This window comes from Rhynchophorus ferrugineus, unplaced genomic scaffold (genome assembly GCF_030347505.1).
Source record: "Rhynchophorus ferrugineus isolate W39M unplaced genomic scaffold, kcgeb_rfMv2 rfM2, whole genome shotgun sequence".
Lineage (NCBI taxonomy): Eukaryota > Metazoa > Arthropoda > Insecta > Coleoptera > Curculionidae > Rhynchophorus > Rhynchophorus ferrugineus.
In genome coordinates, this window is record NW_027472581.1 from 30,450,917 (window position 1) to 30,473,804 (window position 22,888).

General features: G+C 32.8%; 4 protein-coding genes and 1 long non-coding RNA gene across 15 annotated transcripts; 4 read left to right on the forward strand and 1 right to left on the reverse strand.

Annotated features, from left to right (window-relative positions):
- Positions 1–34: 34 nt before the first annotated feature.
- Positions 35–5,356, forward strand: Ttc7 (Tetratricopeptide repeat domain 7). 2 transcript variants are annotated; one of them, XM_076394922.1, is made up of 15 exons: positions 35–948; positions 1,005–1,287; positions 1,347–1,498; positions 1,550–1,677; positions 1,731–1,939; positions 2,001–2,127; positions 2,187–2,361; positions 2,806–3,003; positions 3,137–3,335; positions 3,447–3,615; positions 3,779–4,061; positions 4,117–4,267; positions 4,324–4,562; positions 4,622–4,818; positions 4,873–5,356. In XM_076394922.1, the coding sequence occupies exons 2-15, from the start codon at positions 1,161–1,163 to the stop codon at positions 5,003–5,005; spliced, it is 2,487 nt and encodes an 828-aa protein (XP_076251037.1). In that variant the 5' UTR covers positions 35–948; positions 1,005–1,160; the 3' UTR covers positions 5,006–5,356. The 2 variants fall into 2 exon arrangements, with proteins under 2 accessions (XP_076251037.1, XP_076251038.1); XM_076394923.1 differs by having other exon boundaries at positions 353–471; positions 1,108–1,287.
- On the forward strand, positions 5,336–17,111 carry LOC143190558 (uncharacterized). 7 transcript variants are annotated; one of them, XM_076394933.1, is made up of 11 exons: positions 5,336–5,444; positions 5,507–5,625; positions 8,510–8,739; positions 8,830–8,847; positions 13,524–13,687; positions 13,744–13,866; positions 14,486–14,738; positions 14,792–14,906; positions 14,960–15,013; positions 15,076–15,209; positions 15,747–17,111. In XM_076394933.1, exons 3-11 carry the CDS (start codon positions 8,538–8,540, stop codon positions 15,962–15,964), a joined length of 1,281 nt encoding a protein of 426 aa, XP_076251048.1. In that variant the 5' UTR covers positions 5,336–5,444; positions 5,507–5,625; positions 8,510–8,537; the 3' UTR covers positions 15,965–17,111. The 7 variants fall into 7 exon arrangements, with proteins under 7 accessions (XP_076251048.1, XP_076251047.1, XP_076251049.1 ...); XM_076394932.1 differs by lacking the exons at positions 5,336–5,444; positions 5,507–5,625 and adding an exon at positions 6,311–6,646; XM_076394934.1 differs by lacking the exons at positions 5,336–5,444; positions 5,507–5,625; positions 8,830–8,847 and adding an exon at positions 6,311–6,646 and having other exon boundaries at positions 13,506–13,687.
- On the reverse strand, positions 17,099–17,763 carry LOC143190563 (cytochrome c oxidase assembly factor 5). 2 transcript variants are annotated; one of them, XM_076394945.1, is made up of 4 exons: positions 17,623–17,763; positions 17,464–17,574; positions 17,302–17,403; positions 17,099–17,244 (listed from the first exon to the last, which is right to left on the reverse strand). In XM_076394945.1, exons 2-4 carry the CDS (start codon positions 17,569–17,571, stop codon positions 17,185–17,187), a joined length of 270 nt encoding a protein of 89 aa, XP_076251060.1. In that variant the 5' UTR covers positions 17,572–17,574; positions 17,623–17,763; the 3' UTR covers positions 17,099–17,184. The 2 variants fall into 2 exon arrangements, with proteins under 2 accessions (XP_076251060.1, XP_076251061.1); XM_076394946.1 differs by having other exon boundaries at positions 17,099–17,248.
- Positions 17,764–17,986: 223 nt separating this feature from the next.
- Positions 17,987–19,571, forward strand: LOC143190559 (progestin and adipoQ receptor family member 4). Of its 3 annotated transcripts, none has more exons than XM_076394939.1 (5): positions 17,987–18,411; positions 18,666–18,884; positions 18,925–19,043; positions 19,096–19,233; positions 19,291–19,571. In XM_076394939.1, the coding sequence occupies exons 1-5, from the start codon at positions 18,120–18,122 to the stop codon at positions 19,474–19,476; spliced, it is 954 nt and encodes a 317-aa protein (XP_076251054.1). In that variant the 5' UTR covers positions 17,987–18,119; the 3' UTR covers positions 19,477–19,571. The 3 variants fall into 3 exon arrangements, with proteins under 3 accessions (XP_076251054.1, XP_076251055.1, XP_076251056.1); XM_076394940.1 differs by having other exon boundaries at positions 18,940–19,043; XM_076394941.1 differs by having other exon boundaries at positions 18,696–18,884.
- A 553-nt stretch (positions 19,572–20,124) lies between these two features.
- Positions 20,125–22,576, forward strand: LOC143190565 (uncharacterized). The gene is made up of 3 exons (XR_013004276.1): positions 20,125–20,243; positions 20,302–20,380; positions 22,401–22,576. It is a non-coding gene; the product is annotated as an uncharacterized LOC143190565 (long non-coding RNA).
- The last annotated feature ends 312 nt before the right edge of the window (positions 22,577–22,888 follow it).

Below are 22,888 nucleotides of genomic sequence, written 5' to 3' on the forward strand. Positions count from 1 at the left end.
AATTCTGCTGCGAACTCCACGGCTAAAGCGCAATGGTGCGGGTACGACATAAACCAGTAAATATTCCTACGCGTGTTTTCTCAACTAATTTTCAGATATTACTCTTTGGTTCGAAAATAATGACCGAAAATATGGAATAGCTTCTAATGTTGTCGAAATATGTTGAAAAAATTATAAATCTGTCACGCGGCGTCGAAACAAGCGGGTACTATTTGTCAATGCGGAATGTGTCAAAAGTTTGAATCTCGGGTGTGATATGTTTACAACGTCCTCTTCGACCAACGTAGGCTTCTCATTGGTTGAAAGCTACCTGCAATGCGTCAAACGGGTTTCGGATCGGACATCGCACGCGGTGCGTGACGTTTCACGGCGTCGCGCCGCTTCGTTTGACGACGTCGCTCTGCTGATATTGTGCGGGTGCGGCATCGGCCACTGAGCATGCACGCCCTATTCGCCAAAATCAACTTTGTGGTAATTAGAACTGCATAATTTAGAAATTGCCTGTCCCGGACCACTCCCTAAGGCGTAATTCCACAGCTAAATTTGTTCAAGGATGTGGGATAATCCACCATTGCTTAAAAACTTTAGTTACTTTGTTCACAAATAATAGTAATTTTTAATAATCGTCCCCATCGTGATTAAAACAATTACCTTTACAATCATTAGATCATGGGAAAAAATAGAAACATTTTAACTGAGAAACAATCTAAAGATAGTTTGACGAGTAACAACATATTTTGTTTTCAAAACTTTAGTACATTAGCAGTATTATTAATTCAAACTTAATTTCCATTATAAAAATAGAGTAAGTGTAATTCCCACCTAAGTTTTTAAATATTATTTAAAAATACAGATTTCTGTAATAAAGAATTTCTAAAATTATTTTTATATTTTACTATCTAAATTATAATTAATGCTGGTACAGTATATCCTTTAAACATAACTGAGGTAAAAATAATATTTTATTGTTCAAATAAAGATATAATTAATAATAAAAACTTTAGGGAGAAATATTTAATCTTGGCATCGTCGGAATGAGCTGTCAGTAGGCTTTAGGTTATGTTATCTTGTTTTTCCATTTTTTGTTGTAACATTTACACTTTCCAGTAGCATAATTACACTAATTATTGTCATTCCAAATTATATTAACGAAATTAACAATGACTGGTCGTGCAAAATCAGCAAATACCAGAATCGAGGTAGAAATTGAGAAAAATAGAGAAGAAGGAAACTGGATCAAGGTGATTGAGCTGGCTGAACAACTCAAAGAAAAGTCGACAGAATTCGGTAGGTATATTTATAAAAATTAGTTATTGTTACATGAAGAAATAAAAATCTATTTACAGTATGTCTATCAGACTTTTTAATTGGTGAAGGAAAACTAGAAAGCTTTTTAGAAGAATGTCCGCCCATAGAACAGAACATACATAGGGCTAAAATAGGGCTCATTGAAGCGAAAAGATATCTCAATATGGTTATTACTGAAGCTGGAATAAAGGTTTTGATTAAGCTTTCATAAATATATGTATATATCAGATATTTTTTATAGGCGGGAGTAGCAATGGATGCACATTTATTACTTGGAAAACTTCATTATGCTTGTGGTCAATATAAAGAGGGGCTAAATAATTTTAAAGTTGGAGATTTGCAGAATCTATCAGAAAAAAAATTACCTTTGTGAGTTTGAGAATACAGTTTTATTCTTATATATGATTAATGTTATATTTTAGGCGAAGTTTAAAAATAGTTGCAGAATCTTATGCAATTAAAGGTTTGTGTTTGCAAAAAGACACATCTGCACCAAGTAAATTTAAAAAAGCAGAAAAAGAGGAAGAATTAGCTAGATGTTTTGAATTAGCTTCAGATCTAAGTTTGCTTTATATGCAAAAATTGGAAAAAGAAATAAATTCAACAACAATTGGAAGTACAGGGACCACCGGTAGGTATATTAATAAAACATTAGTAAATTGACATAATTAACATATGATTATGTGTTTCAGGCAGTCATTCCCCTCAACCAACGGTACCTCATAAAACTCTTGGGGAAGTTTTAGAACAGGCCCTTCAAGCTGCCCCAGTAACTTTGCTCCATCAAGGAAAAGCAGACCAAGCGCTGGAAAGATATAGGTATGTACATCATTTAAAGGAATATAATATATATTTATAATATACCACTTGATTTCCAGAAATTCTCTTTGTGCTATTGAATCTCCAGGTGTCCATAATATCAGGTTAAAATTCATGATACAAATGGCAGAGTTACTGTTACAAGGTCTTGTGGGGCAAAAGTATCAAGCACCAATTAATAGTATCCCCAAGTCATCTTCATGGAAGCCAGAGTATTATACATCATTGAATCAAGTAAGTTTTAAAATTATTTAGTAATATATAACATTGATTTAAAATATATAATACTATAATTTTAATTTCCTAGTGTGCTCCCTTTTTATAAAATTAACTACATAGCTATTAAAGCTTCTTAAATATTTAAAGCAATTTAGAGCTTTATTCTGTAATTATTGTATCTCAATGAGTAGGTATAAATGTGCTGATGTGTTTTACAAATAATTGCCTTTCTAAAGTATCCCTTAACATATAATTTGATACATAAAAGAAAAATTGTTATATATAGTCTAATTTATTAATCACCCTGTATTTCTATGCATATTGTATATTTTGTCGATCGTCCATGACTGTGTTATTATATTTCAATTCCCGAGTTTTTTAATCGAATCACGCGTTAATAATTGATGATTTTTAGTTTAGAAGTTGGTTGCAATATCTGAAAATTGATTCATATTACAGTTCATACCCAGGTGCGATTGTGAAGAAGTAATACTCATTTTGCTGGTGGCTGAATCGATGGCTGTAAGGAACGCTGTCTTGTCGCAGAGCCCCGAATTTAAGGAGGCTCGCTTGAGCGCTTATCAGGATGCTACGATGGTCTATGACCTCTTGACCATTGCCACCGTCAGGTGGGGTCAGATTTCGTTACTGCAAGAAGTAAGTGCTATTGCTCACTTAATGGTTTAAAATCTACTAATATTTGGTGAAATTGTGGTCATTGAAACAGCAGTGTTACTTCCAATCTGCATCGATAATTTATCGTAAAATTGTTACCAGATATTTTTTTTAGTCACTAGAGAGGTCCATGAAGTTTTCATTTGAAGAACCGCACCTTTGGAAGCAGCACGCTTTAGCTTCAATGTCCATTGGAAACTATGGTCATGCCTTGTCGGTTCTAAAAGAAGTTATCCGTTTGGAACCTTTGAATGGCAGTAATTATCTTTTGGCCGCCAGAATATGTTTTGAGCATCTTAATTTAGCAGAAGATGGTATGTATTATCTAAATAATTTAATCAATCCAATTAAACTGATTTGGAAATAAGTAAAAGTGGAAGATTTAGTATTCTAGGAAGGTGATGATCGGTGAACTTTTCTTACAGGTGTTGAATTTTGTTTACAAGCAAGAGAAAAGGAATTAAACAATCCTTCTGGCCTCTTAGGGCGGTGCCATTTATATGCGGGCATTGGTTACCACTTGCTAGCAGAGGCCAATCTTCTAAAAAAAGATAAAGAATCTTACCGCTGTAAGGCAATCGACAATATCCGAAGGTATCTTAATCTCATGCCTTATGCATTTACATATATATATATATATATATATATATATATATATATATATATATATGTATGTATGTATGTATGTATAAATATATGTATGTATGTATGTATAAATATATGTCAGAAATCCCCCTGAAATATAAATCCATTTTAGCGCCGTGGAGTTAGAACCGAATGATCATTTGTCCAGATATTATTTAGGTTTGCAATTAGCCATAACAGGCCAGACTGTTGAAGCACAAAACCATATTCGAGTAGGTTTAGAGCTCCAACCCGAACATTCGTCGATGCTGCATCTGTTATTGTTGATCCTGACAGCGGAACGTCAACATAAACTCGCTTTGTCCATTGTGGAAAATGCCTTGGAAGAGTATCCCGACTGTCTCAACTTACTTTATATAAAAACTCACTTGGAATTGCATGAAAAAGGCGGGGAAGTAAGATCAGTCATTTTCCTGAGCAGGACAGATATATCTTAAATTTGTTCCCCAGGTAGCCCTCATAACAGCTAAACAAATGTTAGAACTTTGGAAGAACCTATATGAAGGCCAAACAATATCAGATGTGCCAGAATGTGATAGAAAAAGCGATACTCGTTCTGTGTTTCAACTTTACACTTCAGAAATGTCAGATAAAGATTCCAGTATGCCATGTGTATGCACTGTTGATGACTTTATTTGAACTGTTAATATTTTGCAGGCTCTCTTCAATTGCACAATACAGCCGCTTCCAGAGTAGAACAAGCCCTTAGTGAAGTGGCCAGCTCAATGAGCAGTTTTAGTCCCAAACCAGGTCCACAGAGAGCCTGGATGCTGCAAATGGAAGTATGGTTGTTGTTAGCTGAACTGTATTTGACTCTGGATCAAATTACAGATGTCCAACAGTGTATTCAAGAAGCGACACAGATTTATCCCTTGAGCCATCACATAATGCACATGGTGAGACATGATGTGACAGGATCTCAGTAAATTTACTTTTAATGATGAATCATTTTCAGAAAGGATTACTGCATATGCACAAGGAGGAATGGACTGAAGCTAGAGCGTGTTTCCAAAATGCGGTTGCAATCAATCCATTACACGTAAAGTCTTTGCAACAGTTGGGGCTAGTGTATCATTATTTGGGATTGCAAGGATTAGCAGAGACGACGTTGAGAGAAGCTGCCAAAATAGAACCCCATAATACTATTACTTGGTTGGTGATGATTGTTTGATGGGTCACTTTTACTATTGATGTTAATCGTTTTAGGTACAATCTAGGTAAGGTATTGGAAGCTATGGGTGAGTTTGACAAAGCCAGCAATGCCATGGCCACCGCTTTAATGGAGGAACGAAATAATCCAATTCTCCCATTCAATTCTGTACCAATGTGTTTCGAATAAATCATGGGAGTATAATGTGTAATAAACCACCTACCTCTTAAGCTGAGATCTGATATATACCATTACTTGTGGTTAGTACTAATAGAGAGAAAAATATAGTGACACTTGCATATAAGTCATATGCAACGTCTTCGGAAAGGGTACCTGAATGCTGGGGATTATTAATTAATATTTGATTAATTTGTGCACTGATTAAGTCGATCAATCACTTAATAGGTTTAAAATAAATGTGATTCCATTTGCTGTGTTAATGGGTAATGTGGAGGTGTATATATTATATATATTATTTATTCTATAATGTTTATTTTTAATTAGGTGTGTAACTAATATATTATTTGTTGATCCCAATAAGCCACAAATTTCATTTTACCTTCCTTAGACGGACGTGGTGAAAGATTCCGATTTTTATGCATGATCAGGATATAAATACTGACAACTTGTAGGTGGCTATGGATGGTATTGTTGATAACCAGTTTCACTATCATCCATTACTTTTTTTAGGGTATTTCAAATCAATATGCAAAGTAGTACGTGCTACTGTTGCTATTAAGTGTATGGGATTATTCTGAATATATAGTCACGTGTATGTTGTTCACTACAAAGCTCATGTTTTGTAAATGGTAAGATTAACTATATTCTCATAAATTGGATGACATTATCTACAAGGAAGAACTTTATTTAATAAGTTTTCTAGACCTGAATGCAGCAGTTTATTGTATCTGAAGGTACAATTTGAACAATTAACAGAATTGTGCTTTTCATAGATAAATACTTTTGACAATAAAATTTTCATTAAAACTTTACCTATTACAGTTGATCTATTACTAATTTAACCAAGAAAAAAAGACAGATCCTTTAATATTATATTGCCAGTCATAGGCGCATTTTTTCATTAGTCATGACTACAACTCCTGCTATATTATATAAACTGGTCTTACCTCATACACCAATTTAAATAAAAGTGTATAAAAATATTTTTTATTTTACGCTGTAAAATAATCATTTTGAAAATCGATTTTATATATTACAACAAAAATTTAAAACCTACCCTAAAAGTTCATCAAGCAGAGAAATTTTTTAAAGCGATCATATGCCATCTATGTGTGAATACCAAAAATAATTGTACTTAGTGTAATTTGGAAATTTCGAAATTTAGTTGAATGAGAATCTTCAATTTAGGCGTTGTGTTTGAAATTATGACGGTAATAATTCAAACAAAAGACGTAATGGGCAATGTCATTGCGCCGACCTACCTTGACCCAGTCCTACGCCGCCCCACTGAACTTTGCGCGTCGCTCGCGAAAAATAGACGCCGTCGAGCGTCGCGGTGCGGTCAGACGGCGGGCGTCGTTCGGCTCGCTCATTATGTCGCGGTAACGACAGTTTGCGGGCGCCCTTTCTCTATCTCTCTCTCTCTCACACACATACAGATCCACGCTCCTTTTCGTTCTTTGTCCCTCCAACCCTCAGTGGACATTGATTGTGTGGCACACTTGTCAATTGGCGTACTACAAACCTTGATTTAGTGTGTGCGAGTGTACGTGTGCGCGTCTGTGTGACATTTGCGATTCGTTTGTTTTCTTTGTTTATATTATTTGCCCGTACGCGCACATTTGTTTTATCATCAACTTTCTCGTCTAGGTAAGGTGTCCAAATTTCATTTCAATTCAAGGTTAGGATCATTGATAATATCTCCTTCCCCCTATTGACATATTTACGGGGACACTTCGTGATATATATCCACGGAGTAATAAATTTAACTTCAATCCAACATAAATAAATCGTTTTGTGTTATTCGACGCTGAGTCTGGGAATAAAGTCAGACGAAAATAACACACAGTTCAAAATATAACAACAATAGTATTGTTGCATAATAAACTGAGAATATTTTCAAAAAAAAACACAGATTTGAGGTAATAAATCATTCCTAAAATATCATTTACTATTAATCAAGTGGAACATAATATAGTTAAACGGTATTACTAGTTGAAGGACTAGTAGCGTTGAATTCACATAAATTAAAAAATTACTCCCAAATGTTTAGATATTAAATGGGGTTATAAGTGATTCCCCAAAATAAAATCGGATCATATACGAAATGAGTCTCATTTTTACAGAGAACCAATTAACTATTTTTCAATTCATGCATTGGTTTTTGTCATAAAACGTTGAAAACTAACATAGTAACATACGATATAATAGAACAAATCTGGATAATATGTAGTATATTACATTTACTTCTTTCAAACTAATATTCAAGGTTAAAATATCACTCAGATTTCTTGTAACCGTCTAAATTTAAAGAGCGACAAATGCCAAAGTCTAATATGCCATAGTTCCTATACTCAGGGCAATATTGTGGATATTACGGCGACATTAATCTCTTGAAACTAACATCTACAGGCAAAGTAATACTCAACTTACTTATAACATACATAATCGAAATTACTTTCTTACTAATATACAACCGAAATTACATTTACTGCATGAATCCTACTTTATCCTATTTTTGATATCAGACTACTTTTTTTTTCTTGACTTAAATGTATTTTTTAAAAGCAAAGTATACCTTAAATAATCTGCCTGCATACACATCGGTATATAAAGTTACTTGGTTGAATTAAGCTTTCGTCCATTATAGTTGTTCGTCGGTACAATTGGTAGTCACAGTGCTTAAGACAGTAGCTCCTAATGCTGCGATAGTCGCGGCATCAATTCTGGAAATTCTACTAAGGCATGGATAGAATTTATATTTCTAATTTCGTTTATCCACAAGTGTGTGTATAACATCCAACAAAGAACAACTATCTCAATCGCTAAGCTGCGCAAGATCTGATGTATTCTGGGATGGTCTCTAAGTTGGTCTTGGTCACTAGCCGGTAGCCTTAATGCCGAGGAGTTTGACTCATGTTAATCAATAGATCTAGTTCAGATAAACCCTAATAGGCGAAATGAGAAAATATATTGTACGCCATGCATTTGTATACCATTTGCTTACTATTTAAACAAAATAGTGAACCGACTGTTAATATTTATATCAGTTATATCACGCCATTATTTACTATTCAACTGAACTATTGTAGACCCTTCTCCGCTGATCAACTGAACTACCATAGACACACTGAATTATCGTATTGTCCTTTACTATTTATCTAAACTGCTATACAACTTGCAGTTGTCGTTTAACTGAGCTAGTGTTTATAAAACCCAGTTGCAACGTTGAGTTTTTAACATTAACTGTTTAGTTAAAGAAAAAATAATTATTATTCAAAATTAAATTAAGTGATTAATATCAAGTATTAAGTCATAATGTATAAAACAATGTATTTCGTGTTCGTGACCTTAACCTTAACATAAAATATTTTTCTGTCTATAATTTAAATATTATTCTGATATCAAGACATCGTGTTACACCGAATTGATTTTTTATAGTTCTATTATAGTTCAGAAATATGTTTAATTAAATATGTATATAACTTGACGCATTAATATTGTTGATTACAGACCATACGAATCAACCAAAGCCGTAGCCATGAATTTGATGTTCAGAAAAAACTTCAGGGAACAAAAATCGGGTACTATTTCGGGAAAGGGTCCCAAGGGAAGCGTGGGACGACACGCCAGTAAACGATGCACCCGGGAGCAAGGATACACGCCCATCGAAGAACACCACTATCGCACTCATTTGTTTTTCAGTCCGCCCAGGTGCAGTTATAGTCAGGAGGATTCCGACGGTAAATTTTAGTTGTGTTTATTCGTGAACAGATGGCGCGTCTTGCGTACCGTTTGGCCACGTTCTGTATACTACTGTTTTCTCTTTGCAGGATCTATGGGATTTCAAGGTACAAACAACAAGAAAACACACAACACTCAATGCGGTCGATGTTATTTGTTTGGTTTCCAAAATCGTTAGGTTTAGTACAGATTAGTTTTTAATTAAAAAGGTAACACTTCACAGATAATTTGCGCCAAATTTATAATTTTTTATATTTATATTTATTTTTTCTGTATGGAGAACTATAATCTCTACAATATTTTGTGAAGTTAATACTAATTTTAACATATTTTACTTTTTAAGTAACGTGAAAAACAATATCCCTAATGACATTGACAAAATAGCTTGGCGCCATGTCCGGACAATATAAACACTAATATCTTCTAAACCTATTATTGCATTCTGATTTTTGTTTTTCTTATTTTAATGTTGATTGGACTATGATAGTTGATAGCCCTATAATTTAGTATATGTGGTGTTAACTTTCCTGCTTTTTTATTATTTTAGTTTTTCCAATGTAAATTACAATTAGGAAGGCCCCAACAGCTACAAATAAGCTTGTTAGAGATTTTGTGGTTACAGCCCACAATTCATAAAAGACATGGTAGATATTATTTGTATTAATTTTTAATTTAAACTTATTTGTACACTTTAAAAGAATCTTTGTAACCGTTTACAATCCCTATACAAACAAGTAACATCCATACGCATAAGTCAAAAAGAACATTTCGAAAAATAACCGATAGAGATCAAGTAAAATTATGATTTGCTTCGGCTTGTTTTTTTGTTGCCTTCTAAAAATATAGTAACAACATTGACTGTGCTGATTTTACTAACCGTCCGAATTTAAATATAAACCGAATTCCTAAATATAATAACCTCTATGTTCGGTTATTAATAGGCACCCGAAACGTTTGATTTGCCGCTTGTTGCGCTTCAGGGGAAGATTAATTGGATGTTTTTATTTGTGGAAAAAACGATATCACAATGAGTTTATTATTTATAAATGTCAGTTAATATATAAATAAAAAATATCAGTATGTGGTTGTTTATTGATAATTTTTTTAAAATATCTGGATATTTTCATCATAATAATTAGTTGTTCTATTAAACACTGTTCTCTATATTAGCGCGAGGTTTGAGCGTCATCTGTATTTTAGTTTGTTTCAATTTTTAATCTAAAGTGCGTTTTGCTATTAACATTTAAAAAAAAAACAAACATCTGTCAAATTATTTGTCTTAGGAGATTTCGGAATATATTGTAGAACTTACGCCAAGAGATATAGACATATTTGTGGATATTTTACAAACTTGTCTTTAATCGTTAAGAATCATAAAAGAAAATTTACATTTTTGTGCTTTATTGGCGTATGTATCGAATATCCTGCTCCTTTTTTTGACGAAATGTGAAGGTTTACTGAAGCAATCTGCTACGGACCCGATTTAAACTGCAGACTTTATTGCCAACCGACAAAAAAAACTCCAGACAGTCAAAAAGCCTGGAAGACAACAAATAACAAGTATTATTGAACATAACTTCAGATCTAACGCTTTAGAACTTGAGGATGAACTAGGAAAACATACAAAATAAAAATGTGTATTGTATCTGGCCATAAAATGTGCATCTTCTATTACAATCCAACCAAAAAAAAATATCTACTAATATCACAACCAAAACGCTGCCAGAAGCCATTCTTTGCGTTTTGTGGGTACAATAAGAGGTGATGAGCAACGAGCTTCTAATACTGAATGAAACCGTATTAACCAAGGCCTACCGACCTTAACTGAACAGCTTAATTGGATAACTGTTGCGGAATACGAGAGTAATGGATTCAAACCAATTCTCTTGCACGACAATGTTTCGTGACGTACTTTAAAAGGTGTGAAATATATACTACGGCGATTCGAATGGGAAGTTCTCGTGCATTAAATGCATTTACCAGTTTTTGAGCCGTTCGTTTATCGCATGTTTAGATCGATGCAGCATGGACTGGCTGATTGTGATATGTTCCGAAGCAGGGCAAAAGTGTTTAGATTAATGATAAAATCAAGTAAAATATGATAAGAATTAATTCTTGGACCTGGATAAGAATTAATTTATGATATTGTTCGTGATCTGAGCGTAAAACCATTTCGGAAATGGAAAAGAGAAAATAAAGCGCGGATAAGAGGTGAAGCAAGTGTCGGTTACCGAGTATATTCCTACTAAAAACTAAGTACTTAAAACTAAAAACAGTAATATTGAAATAAAAATTTTAATTTAATTTCTCAAAACAAATTTATTAAATGAAATTCAATAAAAACATAAAAAATATATACGGAAAAAAACTATGAATAGGTTTAAAATTTTAGGTGTATTTAAAACTATTTGTGAAATTATTGTGACGTTATTGGCATGACAGGACATCTAGGAATAAAATAAAGCAGATAACTTATAGACCTACACACAATATAACAAACAATATTGACGCAGTTGCTAAGTGTGGTATAAGATATTGCCTTGTCTCTAGGCACTTAATCTCATCTTGATCTACAAAGTCATAACAGGGCGTGAAAAAAAAACTTCACTTAAGTTTTTTTTTACATATTTGTTGTAGCGTGTATATTTTTGGCTCCATAATTTCTAATAGGCCCAAAACAAAAATGCAAACTATCTTGATTAAGTAGTCTTATGCCACAACATATTGATTTAGATACTTAGCCAAAATATAATTATTTAAATAAATTAACCCTTTAAAAATGATTTAAATAATTTAAATTGCAGTCTAATTTGACTCTATTCAAATAAAAGTTGCGAGTAAACTTTGCGATACAAATCATGTAGTGTAGTCACAGTTACCTTCACATTTTTGGAATAACTATTATAACGAACTAATTTTTATTATAATTTAATCACTAAAACGTAGAACGCCAAAATCACTGTTTTTTACTTCAGCACCACAGAAATGTAATGAACCAATCAAATGCGTTCCCGGCGCTTGGCATTGCGATTCATGCAAACTAATAAAATGAACCGAAAAGGTGATTGTAGTGTCATCTAGATATTGAACGTCGCAATAAGGTTAAATCTCTATTTTATCTGTGATGTTGATATACGCTTACACAAATATAAAGTTAATACCAACAAATTTCCTTTTTTAATAGAAAAACTCATTCTGAATTGAAAATAACTGTTCGACAATCGAATTACAAACATTTACAAACCTAGCATCATGAATTATTTCTGTGCCAATTACAACATTTAATAACGAACTCTACTGAAACGATAAATAACTCGAGAAACAAGATGAGTTAATCATTTAAATTGTGGTGATCGTCGAGCGACATTTTTTGTCTACTAGAATTCCGGGAGGCATCGGAGCAGAAATAAATTGGCAACACTTAAAAATCCATCTACAAAAATATCCTTGTGTCGGTTTTTTTTGGTCGTTTTCTCGAGACAGACGACGGCCCGCTCCATCGGAGCTTCGGGTCAGTCCATGCTGTCGCTCCGTTTCCGTCCAGTCTCGTTCTCTATTTATAGTCGGCGACGAGCGAAACAAACGAACGTGCAAAACAAAAGAAAAAAAAGATACGCTGATTCCGTCCCCCAACTCAGGTAAAACGAAACAATCGAGCGTCGTACTGTCCACCGCGAGGTTGTCTTTTTGGACGTTTTGTCTTTTGCCGTTTGTACAGTTGTTTCGCACAACTGTCATTCCCCCCACCGCCCCGTCGGGACGCGTTTTTTTGCGATCTATCGCCGTCACGATCTGGACAGTCGTCATGCCAACGGGGAAAAATATCGTCACTGCTATTGCAGATGCGAAAAAATGAGTTACTTCATTGCAGACCAATGCGGAAAGCCGAGGCAGTGCTACTAACATTTTTGTTTGTTTTGTACATGTTTAAATAATTAATATATAACTAATACCTAAAATATCTCATATAAAACTTTTTTTTTAAATTTCGCAAGTACCAACAAAAATGTCATCTCATAAATATGACAAGACTCTATAATTAAAAATATTTTAGTCAACTCTAATTTATATTTTTATTTTTAGGACAGAATTTACAAAATACTTTACTATGGTCAGATCGCTATTATGTAATTAATATCGTGTAATATAAATAACACTATCCTTTACTAATGTAATGAATACTATTAATGCAAGTGTGTTTTGATAATTAAATACTAATAAATATTTTAAACTTAGTCGAGTGTGGGTGGATCAAGAAATACATATAACTATTTTGTTCAATATTCACCTTAATAAGCAAATGTTATTAATCTAGCTGGGACAGAATTTTTAATCATTTCTTCTCATGTTAACAGTAAATAATATTAGTTTTGAGTGTAGCAATGAAATTTTTACACACAGGAAAATTGATTGCGCAAACAAACTAAAAAAGTTCTAAGTACCGCGCCAACAGTTAACCGTAAACAAAATTCATGTGAGGTGTATAATGATTAGTGACGTTAGTAGGTGACATTTGCTTTCCTATTCTCCTATTAATTTATTAATTATACTAATTTCAGTACCGTTCTCCAAAATATTCACTTATTAACTGATATCTAAAATAAAAATTGTAGATAAATTGTCTTTTTAATGTCAGTTGCATTAAATAGTAATCTCAGGATTATTAACTACTAACTCAATATAAATAAATAAATATAAGAATATGAAAACGAGGATATGTATTTAAGATCTGCTCTCGCTTTGATGTAGTTACGTATGTATTAAGATGATCGTGTTTTCGTAGAGCCTCGTTGCGGGCCTATGACAGGGGCTGGGGGGGAACCCCCTCCCCTTAGCGCCACCATCTCACCGGCCATGACTGAGTCTGATCTACCGCAACCATTGGTTATACGAAGTCCCTCAGTCAGTCTCAAGTGGCCTCCCAACAAAGGTACCCCCTCCAGACAGGTAGAGTAGAAACCAAAGTAAATAATTCATTCCCCATCATTGTTGAGTGTGTTCAGGTCAGTTTTAACAATGGCAACGTGCCGGAAGTGGCCAGATCTCTGTCCGGATTGGAAAAGGATTGCTTCATTATACCTGTCCATAGTTTGGATAGGTTTCTACCAGCAGGAGTACCAATACCAGTAAGTATTATTAATTAATATGAAAGTCTTACTATATTTCTTAGAACGATTATTCGCACACATATGTTTAACCAAATATAGTAGCCTCTTTGATAGTTATTTTCTGTCCTCCAAGTGCTACTCTTTATGCGTATCGAAGTTATGAGAGAAAGAGGTTATTTGTTATTTTACTACCTAAAAACTTTCAATAACCTGAGCTTTACATAGCCAGCCAACATTGTGTTGCATTCAGGTAAATCGTAAATATAGTGATGTAGAGTAGAACGAGATGTCATTAAATTAATCAATTTAACCAAGCTGCCTGCCTCTTTCAGTATAGTACTGAATTTTTCAGAAAGGGCCAAATGTTCTTTTCCCTGGTTGGTGTATTAATGTTGTAGTATCTTCAAACAAGAATCAAATATTTGTTCAAGCTTATTTATTATTTTTTATGTGTAAAATAGGTACTAGAATAAGTACTACGTGTCTTTTAAACGTGTTAATCTAAAGGTAGTTATATAATAATATTATTTGGCGGTCCAATATTTGATCTTCCGTGATCAACCTGCTACTGACCTCCTACCTGTTTATTTCACACTTATTAAGTTTACCTTTAAAGCACTGCCATAATTTGTTTCAGAAACCCCCTGTCAATGGAAACTCGCTGGAGAAACGGTCCAATAATAATCTACAAGTGATGGAAGTACCTGATCCTAAACTATGTGTCTTATGTCATCTTATGAGCCCATTAGAACCCATCGATCCCATTTTGGAATCACCCTTGGTCCAGCCACTGTTCAAGCAACGGGTAACAGCTGGCGAATTGGTAAATGAGGTATCAATGGCCAAAACGGCGGTGACTGGAATGTTGCTAGCCAACATGGAAAGGAACGGTCAGTAGGTACTACGCTAGAGCGAGCTTGCAACGAAATATGTTTTATTTCAGCTGAATTTCCATTTATCAGTTACTATGTGATAAATACATCTCAGACCAACCCCGTTATATTCTATAATAATTTGCGCACTGCCAGTTTGACCAAATTCGATCCCAGGGTAACCAGGTAAACTCTAAATCACCCTTAAAATTATCGTTTCATCCGCTCGATTTTTACAGATATACCGCAGCACATACTTTAGACCTTTATTCCGAAGTAGCGTCAATTTGTAGGTTAGTTCTGAATCGTTCGTATAGTCAATTTCTACCGATTGAATTTCGATTTTATATTCCAGGCCGCCTATTCATGAAATCGGCGTACCTATAACGAAAACTCATAATGCCAATACTGGATATATCATATCAGTTTACAAGGTATTCGAAGGAGACGATCGAGAAAAATTTGAAAGGAATTGGCTATACTGGACAGGTAACCAAAAATAAGATACAAATTTGTTTATTTATGGCTAAAAAAGTTTTTTAAAAATCAAAATATTTATATGAATAATATACAAGTGCGACCAAGATTCGATTCAACGTTTAAAAAATTAGTAAAAGTAACAAAGGAAGAAATCACATAGTTTAATCTTTCGAAAACTTTGTAATAGTAGATAATCATCCTTCGTGGGTATTGACTATAGAAAGTAATTCAGAGTATAGAACATGTTTTAAGTCAATCTGTTAAAACAGTTTTTCCAGTTTTTCGAACACAAATGTATAATATAATCAAATATATATACAATATATTCTGCTACCTAAGTATTTAAAAACAAAAACTTTTACTTTACCTATAGATTAACGTAAAACGCTTAGGTTACTTATGTGCACACTTTTAAAAAATATATGTTTTCAAAAAGTAGCCATTTTAATTTTCAATTATGTCATGTATGTTTCAGATACCAAAAAATAAACAAACTATTTTTAACCAAATCTAAACAAATAATCTATGTTGATTTTATTCTTTTAGGTGCAAGGATGATTTATCGTTACTTGCCTCCACAAGCCGGTTTGCGAAAAATCTCACTCCACAAGTCATTGAGCCCCAAAGGTGACAAAATGTACATTCTGATGTGTGAATGTTCCAATCTACTACACGACATCACCGTATGTGCTTTATTATTACCAGCCCTAAGGGCGCGCCTTACAGGGTACACAGGCCTTTTCCGACCTTTGCAAGCTTTCTAGTTAAAACCAAACAAAACATTTAGTACATACATATTTAGGTTAAAACAAAACGGAAGGAACAATGATCTATCCATATCGGAAAGATTGGGAACTGTATTAGAAATACTATTACAAGGTACAAAATTTCATATGTATTAAAATATCATTTTACCACCATTTTACGACATTGTGATAAATATTAAATTTTAACATCAAAAGCGTCGAAATCGGTTTTTTAAAACATACTTTTATGTATGCGTAGTATTAAATAATGTGAATGTTTGAATGAAAGATTCTTTAATAGCAGATTAGATTGTTAAATTTGCTCCTTTTCTCACTGCCTTCTTGACAAAAAGCGGCAAGTAAAGGGAGCGTTATGAAACAACAAAAATAAACCTTATGTAAACCGCAGGATCATCAGAAGGTTCCTATTTATGTATAAAATTATGTATTTGATCTTAATATCAGTAGTATTTTTTTGTTTTAGTTCTGCAACGAAAATAATTTGCTTTTGTACATCATTTGTTTTTTCCAATTGTGTAAACTAACATAAAACATGCTAAGCAATATACTAAAGAAAGTTGAATATTTTTCTTTTTTACAATGCTAATTAATATTTTGAAATTGTTATAGTTACTACTACTAAGTTTAATAATGAATGTTGGTAATTAAAATATTTTATAATATCAAAAATACTATTCAAACACCAAGTTTGTTTAAGACTCTTAATTGGCCTTGGATAGTATAACTATGGCACATAATTGTTGGCTGTTAAAACAGCATTTGTGATATGCAAAAATGACCAAGAATTACCTTTAAACCAAGTGTACTTGTTGTGATTAATCAACATGAGTAGATGGAATGTTATCTTCAAATATTTGGATGCAAAAGAACTCCTGAACTAGCCGCTACATATGTGTATACAATTCTAAATTATTTTGCAACAAAATTTGAAGAATTTATTTATAGTATTTAATTTAATTATCCCGTGTTAGTTAAAGATAAACCTAATTACTATTACTTACCCTTACATTGTCACACTTTAACTGTAGTTATGCTTTTTGAAATTTTGCCCTTTTAAAGCAATAAGTAGTGTTCAATATTTTTCCAAAACTGTTACTTGTTAAATATTAAATATTTTTTAAAATAAAGACCTTTTAAAAGTTTATTAGTGAATTTAATTTATTAACAGCCTTTAGAAATATAAGAAAAAATATACAACCACTACAATTTAATCATTATTAATATAGGATATAAAACGATTCAATATCCTTTCCTACCTCTGAATCTCTGTCTGGCATCTAACTGGAAACAAAAAAAAATTACTTTGATCTACAGCAAATATGAAAATATATTACCAAAGACCGTTTACATTCAAAAAACGTGTTTCTCAGAACCTGGCATTCGGTAGGTACAGTTCCATCATTTGCTTTTAGGCATTCCCTAGGAGTTTTTTTATTCTAAAATTGATTTCGACTTATTAGTTGCTTATTCATTAGTTAGTTTCTACTTATTCGTACGACTTTGCAACATTCACTTTCCAACAAGCACATCTTTAAATCAGCTCTAACTCCAGCACAAGCAGATTTATCTCTTAGGCTTTCATTTTCTTCCGCGTATCGCATCATTTTCTAAAAAACATAAATTAAAATATAAAAAAACTAATATTTTATACGTACGAATCACAATTTTTGGACTTAAATGTTAACTTAAATATATTTTTATTTATGCAACCTAAAATCATTTGACAGTTCAAACTATTGAGAGGTTAAACTTTTAAAGGTTAACCTAAAGATACCAGTGATTTTAAAAAGTATAATATAACTTTTTTAACTTATTCTTAAAAATTGCTCCATTTTGATGCAATTTTACTCGCATTTGTATCTAAATACGAGTAATATATAGAAACCACGCATCATTTTATACTATTCTTAAATCAATATGTTATAAACATGTCAACCAATAGAAAAACTACCAAAATCATGGATATGCGCTTTCCAGGTTTCCATGAAAGCGTCTGTACAGGCCCAGTTTCCATTTTTTTGGGTCAAACATGTCATGACCAAGTGTCATTATCATGTAGATAGTTAAAAAATAAGAGAAATAATTTTGGAAAACACAGAAATTATGAACGAAATTTTTGTCTTCCATTACCGATACTTCCAGTGACTAGAACATGATTGAGGAACCGGAGATTCGAACCAGGATTGTACATAAAATCGAAGAAAATGGGAAAACGGAAGGGACTAAGGTAGACGTAACTGAAAGCGTTAAAGGTGATAAGGAAATTAATTTGGAAGAAAACAACTCAAAGAAGATTAACACGCTATTATGTATCAAGGATATGCCTGAACATTTACAATTCAATCCATATATTATAAAGGGATATAGACCTTTACAATCTCCTATTGGTTGCATGGGAAGTATTTTTAAATGGCACAATGAATCAGTAAATATTATCACCCACGGTAAGTTACTTATTAAATATTGGCCTAATTAAATTAGTTATTTTTATTGTTGTTAAAACGTATTCATTTAGGAATATGTATAATAACTTTGTATTTTTATCACTTAAATTATAAATAAATTACAAAGGAAATTCTAAAAATTGCTATATGCAATTATCATAATTTGTATTTTACAAAACGAACTTTTCATTGATTTTATCAAATTAAATATAATTTTAAAAAGTAGATTTATTCTGACATTAATTACATTGTAGCTATTCCAATATTTTATATAATTTATACAGTGCCAGATGTGTTACCATGGCATTCTACCGAATTAACATTTCTTGCATGGTGTCACATAGCGGGTATACTTTGTCCCTGGTTAGGCAGTTTTGTATATCACATGTTTATGAATCTGAACTATGGTCCTTTGGCTTACTACATTCTACTACAAATTGACATGTTTGGTATTTGGGTCAGTCAAAGTTTTGGTAATATAACAAGTCAAATAAATCATTAGTTTTTGTTGAGATATTGATATTACAGGGGCATTACCCATGTTATTTTCGACATCACACTGTTTGCCAGATGTTTATAAGTGGTCCGTAATACTTTGTTATTGTTTGTTGAGTATGTGGGGATTATACAAGGTAAATTCAACATTGAGAGTTATTGTGTAAAAATGACATTCCATATTTGAAGGCTATGATAGCGTGGTCGCCTTGGGAGAGAAGATTATGCTTCCTACTGCCATTCCTTTATAGAATTGGCCTGTGGATCCTCCGACTGACAGGTATAGGAGGTGGTGATCCCACGGCCTTTTTACACGTATTTTTACAGGTAACATTTATGAAAATTCAATAACTATTAGTTTTTATTCAGAAGTATTTGTTTTAGGATGCGGTGTCGATAGCTGGTGGGTGTATAGGTGCAATTCACATACCTGAAAAATGGTTCCCCGGGTGTGTGGATTTGTGTTTAAATTCCCATAATATCATGCATGTGTTAGTGGTTGCTGCGGTATGGAGCATGCATCAAGCCACTGTCTTAGATCTGCACTGGATGGCGAAACAACAGTGTTGAATTAAAAAAAACGAAACAACACCGAGACGATCAAAGTATACTTGTTTTAATTGTCAGGTTTCAATTTTAAACATAATAGAATCAATTATTAGCAACTCCGGGTCTTATTCTAATAAATGAAGTTCAGTCGCGTCAAAATCTGTGATAAAGCGATTGATTTGTTTTTTGTTGTTTTCTTCTCGGCATTATAAGAAGTTCGAACGAATCTAATCTCTATACTGGCATTATATATGCCTGCTATATATTTCAGTTAGTATAAGTTATGTTTCGTTTTTGAAGTGTTTGGTGGGTAATCGAGATCTAGTCACTTAAGAACCATTAAATAGTTTCAGGAAATGGAAATCCACTGTTCATCTGCTTCTATTGATTTTTCTCCTTACTTTAGTACCAAAATGTAACAAATTAGTACCTGATATTAAAATTTATTTTAAGCTTCCATTTAGTACGAATAGAATTTATTATTGGTGATGAGAGTTAAGTCAATTAGCATAAGTTAAAGATTAAAGATTGTATCAGAAAAATTAATTGCTGTTAATTAATCATCAACCTCAGAAGTATAGATGTTTTATTGTGTTGTTTATACATATATTTATAAAGAGGTAGTAAAACATATTTCACTTAAGAAAGTCGTTTTATTTTTAGATCCTGAAAATATATACCACAAAGTATGTCAATGTTGAACTAAGGAGTTCTCTAAAAATATAGAAGTTTGAATTAATTTTAATGAGTTTGAATATATAGCAAAAATATTTATTGACATTTCAACAGTAAGTAAAAATATTTTCAGACTAAAATGTTCATCTCAATGTACGTTCTTAACGCAAGGCATCCAAATTGAAGAATGGTTTGTTGGTCCGTATCATTCCAGTTAATCGGCAGATTTCGAGGAATCTTAGGAGCTTGGGTAAGTTTTCTGAGATGAATAGGTCTGTTAAACAGAGAGAGAGAGAAGTTAAGTTCGGCTATCAATGTGGTTAAATAGTGACATTCTAAGTGTATATGACACACCGAGTGTGAAGCGCCAGAGAAGAGTGTGAGAGCGAGGTTATTGAAGGGAGTGGTCTCCCTTCAGTAAATGGGGATAAGTGAATTTACAATGTCCTTAATTAAGGATAATTTGACAAGATCTCGATCTGAAAAGGGGAATGGACGAGATACTTTATTAGCTAGAACTTATTACTATCTTCCATTTAAATTGAGGGGAATGAGTGAATTTACTAGTATATGTCCTAGTATAAATTGATCAAGGATAACTTAACAGGATCTCGATTTGAAAAGAGGAATGGAGGAGAATGAATCATTGGCACTTTATAGGCAAGAAGTTATTGCTATCTTCCATTTAATTTGAGGGGAATGAGTAAATCTACAATGTCCTAGGATAAATTGATTAAGAATAAGTTCAGGATCTGGATTGGAAAAGGGGAATGGAGGAGAAGGAATCATGCTTTATTGGCTAGAACGTATTGCTATCTTCCATTTAATTTGGGTTTAATATAAGGGAATATATCTTTATATAACATAATGTGTTGATAGTGAAGGCCATTTGAAATGCTGTCCTTGGCGTTAAGGTCAACCATTTCTTTCTGTTATGGCTGGGAATCCAAATAATAGATATGTTGCCCAGCGTGGGGAGTTCCTGAAGCATATTATGCGCCTTTATGATTAAGGGATGATGACATGAGTGTGATTCAATTGAGTCCAACACGAATTCTAAAAATTTTAAAAGCTAGACGAATTCGTGCAGATCAGCCCTTTAGCAGGACCCTCTTTCAAGGCCCATTCAAGGTATTTCCAAATGGTCGCCAGCTCAGCGGTGAAAATTATGGTGTGTTTGAGAAGGCTGAAAGTTAGGAAAGTAGATGCACTAATATTCTCATAGCTCGTTGATCCATCGGTGTAGGGTATTTGGCTAGTAAATTTGATTTTTCAAAAATCCTATATGATATCGTATTTACTATATGCAAGGGATTATTAATGCAAGGAAGGGAAAATTTGCGATGGGAAAACATTTAGAGGTTAGTAAATACATATTTAGGTTAAGTATGTTTAATTTAAAATAGGTTCATTATTAATGTTTAATTCGATATCTAAGCCGAACATGAAGTTGAGCTCTTTTTCATTATAGAAACAAAATATTAAGCTTAAGTGATTTAACTTACTATATGTATGGTCTCATTCCTAAGCAAATGATCTTAGATGATAGGGTAGGGTTTCTGGATATTGATAACTTCGTCGTCCCTTTCAGTGGTAATTATTTTCAGGTCCGTTACTCCTAGTGATTTGAGATTATTCAGTATTTCTTCATCATCCCAATTTAATAGATCAGTACTTATATTACACCCACATCGCACGAAGTTCAAGGCACGTTATGGCGAAACAAGAACTCCGATGTCATGGAAGTAATATTTTTTTACAGTTTTTCTATTAACTTGAACCAATAGATATTCATCCTTCAGCTTTCTTGTATCTTAAGTTTCACCGACGTTTGAGGTAATCATATTGTAGATAAGGAAATGGGAAACATTGCTAAAACTATATTATGACTCCCTTATCATAAAAAATTATAAAATTCACTAGCCATTATTTTTTGTCTGTGAGTTCGGTCGTAATCCTAGGTCTTTTGGAGATTAAGGGGGTATTGGATAAACTTATTATGGACATAGTGTTCCCACGAATATGCCAAAAATACAAGTTCTCTGTAGTAGTGCTCCGAGCTACAGTAACGCCAAATATTACAAAGGGCCGGGATCCTAACTTGTCATTTATAGTAACGGCTCGTTTAACGATCTGAAATAAAAATATTGAAGAGCATTTTAATCTTTATAGCTGTAGAACAAAAAATCATTCGAAAATATTAAGAATTGAATAACTGACATATTCTGGTAAATTAATTTTAACCTTTCTTGATTTTTGCATTATTTTAGTTGAATTGATGATGGAACCAAATTTAATGCAACAGCAAGCAACTTCAATTCAACAATTGTTCTATTATACTGGGTGAATAACATCACAATAATTTTAACGGATCTTTTTTTTAAATGTAGATTTAAAGCTTATTATATTTTTATAAATGAACTAATGAATATATATGTTTATTTTATTTATTATGTTATATATTGTTTCTATTTACATATTTATATATACTTTTTGTTTTAATTGTTATTTGATTATATTTTTAGTTTCGGATAGAGGCATTGGGGTTTGAAAATCATTTAAAATAGCTACATTTGCTACATTAACGCAAAAACTGTAATAGACGAAAAGTTGCAGTTTTCGTCAAGTTTCGCCGACGTTTTTTCGTACCCTACTCCCTAATTTCATTAACTAAAAATTAATTAAAAATTAACATAATAGATAGGGTAGCCACTTTAAAAAAATTGAGAAAAAATAACATAAAAAGGATACCAAAAAA

What these genes read in the sequence shown, in the direction of transcription:
- LOC143190558 (XM_076394933.1), top strand. Translation starts at nt 8,538, where the DNA reads ATGAATTTGATGTTCAGAAAAAACTTCAGGGAACAAAAATCGGGTACT. An exon ending in AAGGTACCCCCTCCAGACAG is followed by an intron (nt 13,688 to 13,743) that starts GTAGAGTAGAAA and finishes GAGTGTGTTCAG; the next exon opens with GTCAGTTTTAACAATGGCAA. An exon ending in GAAGTAGCGTCAATTTGTAG is followed by an intron (nt 15,014 to 15,075) that starts GTTAGTTCTGAA and finishes TTTATATTCCAG; the next exon opens with GCCGCCTATTCATGAAATCG.
- LOC143190559 (XM_076394939.1), top strand. Translation starts at nt 18,120, where the DNA reads ATGATTGAGGAACCGGAGATTCGAACCAGGATTGTACATAAAATCGAA. An exon ending in AGTAAATATTATCACCCACG is followed by an intron (nt 18,412 to 18,665) that starts GTAAGTTACTTA and finishes ATTACATTGTAG; the next exon opens with CTATTCCAATATTTTATATA. An exon ending in TTGGGTCAGTCAAAGTTTTG is followed by an intron (nt 18,885 to 18,924) that starts GTAATATAACAA and finishes GTTTTTGTTGAG; the next exon opens with ATATTGATATTACAGGGGCA.
- LOC143190563 (XM_076394945.1), bottom strand. Translation starts at nt 17,571, where the DNA reads ATGATGCGATACGCGGAAGAAAATGAAAGCCTAAGAGATAAATCTGCT. An exon ending in AAAGTGAATGTTGCAAAGTC is followed by an intron (nt 17,404 to 17,463) that starts GTACGAATAAGT and finishes AATCAATTTTAG; the next exon opens with AATAAAAAAACTCCTAGGGA. An exon ending in TTGAATGTAAACGGTCTTTG is followed by an intron (nt 17,245 to 17,301) that starts GTAATATATTTT and finishes GTTTCCAGTTAG; the next exon opens with ATGCCAGACAGAGATTCAGA.
- Ttc7 (XM_076394922.1), top strand. Translation starts at nt 1,161, where the DNA reads ATGACTGGTCGTGCAAAATCAGCAAATACCAGAATCGAGGTAGAAATT. An exon ending in AGATTTCGTTACTGCAAGAA is followed by an intron (nt 3,004 to 3,136) that starts GTAAGTGCTATT and finishes TATTTTTTTTAG; the next exon opens with TCACTAGAGAGGTCCATGAA. An exon ending in GCCATCACATAATGCACATG is followed by an intron (nt 4,563 to 4,621) that starts GTGAGACATGAT and finishes AATCATTTTCAG; the next exon opens with AAAGGATTACTGCATATGCA.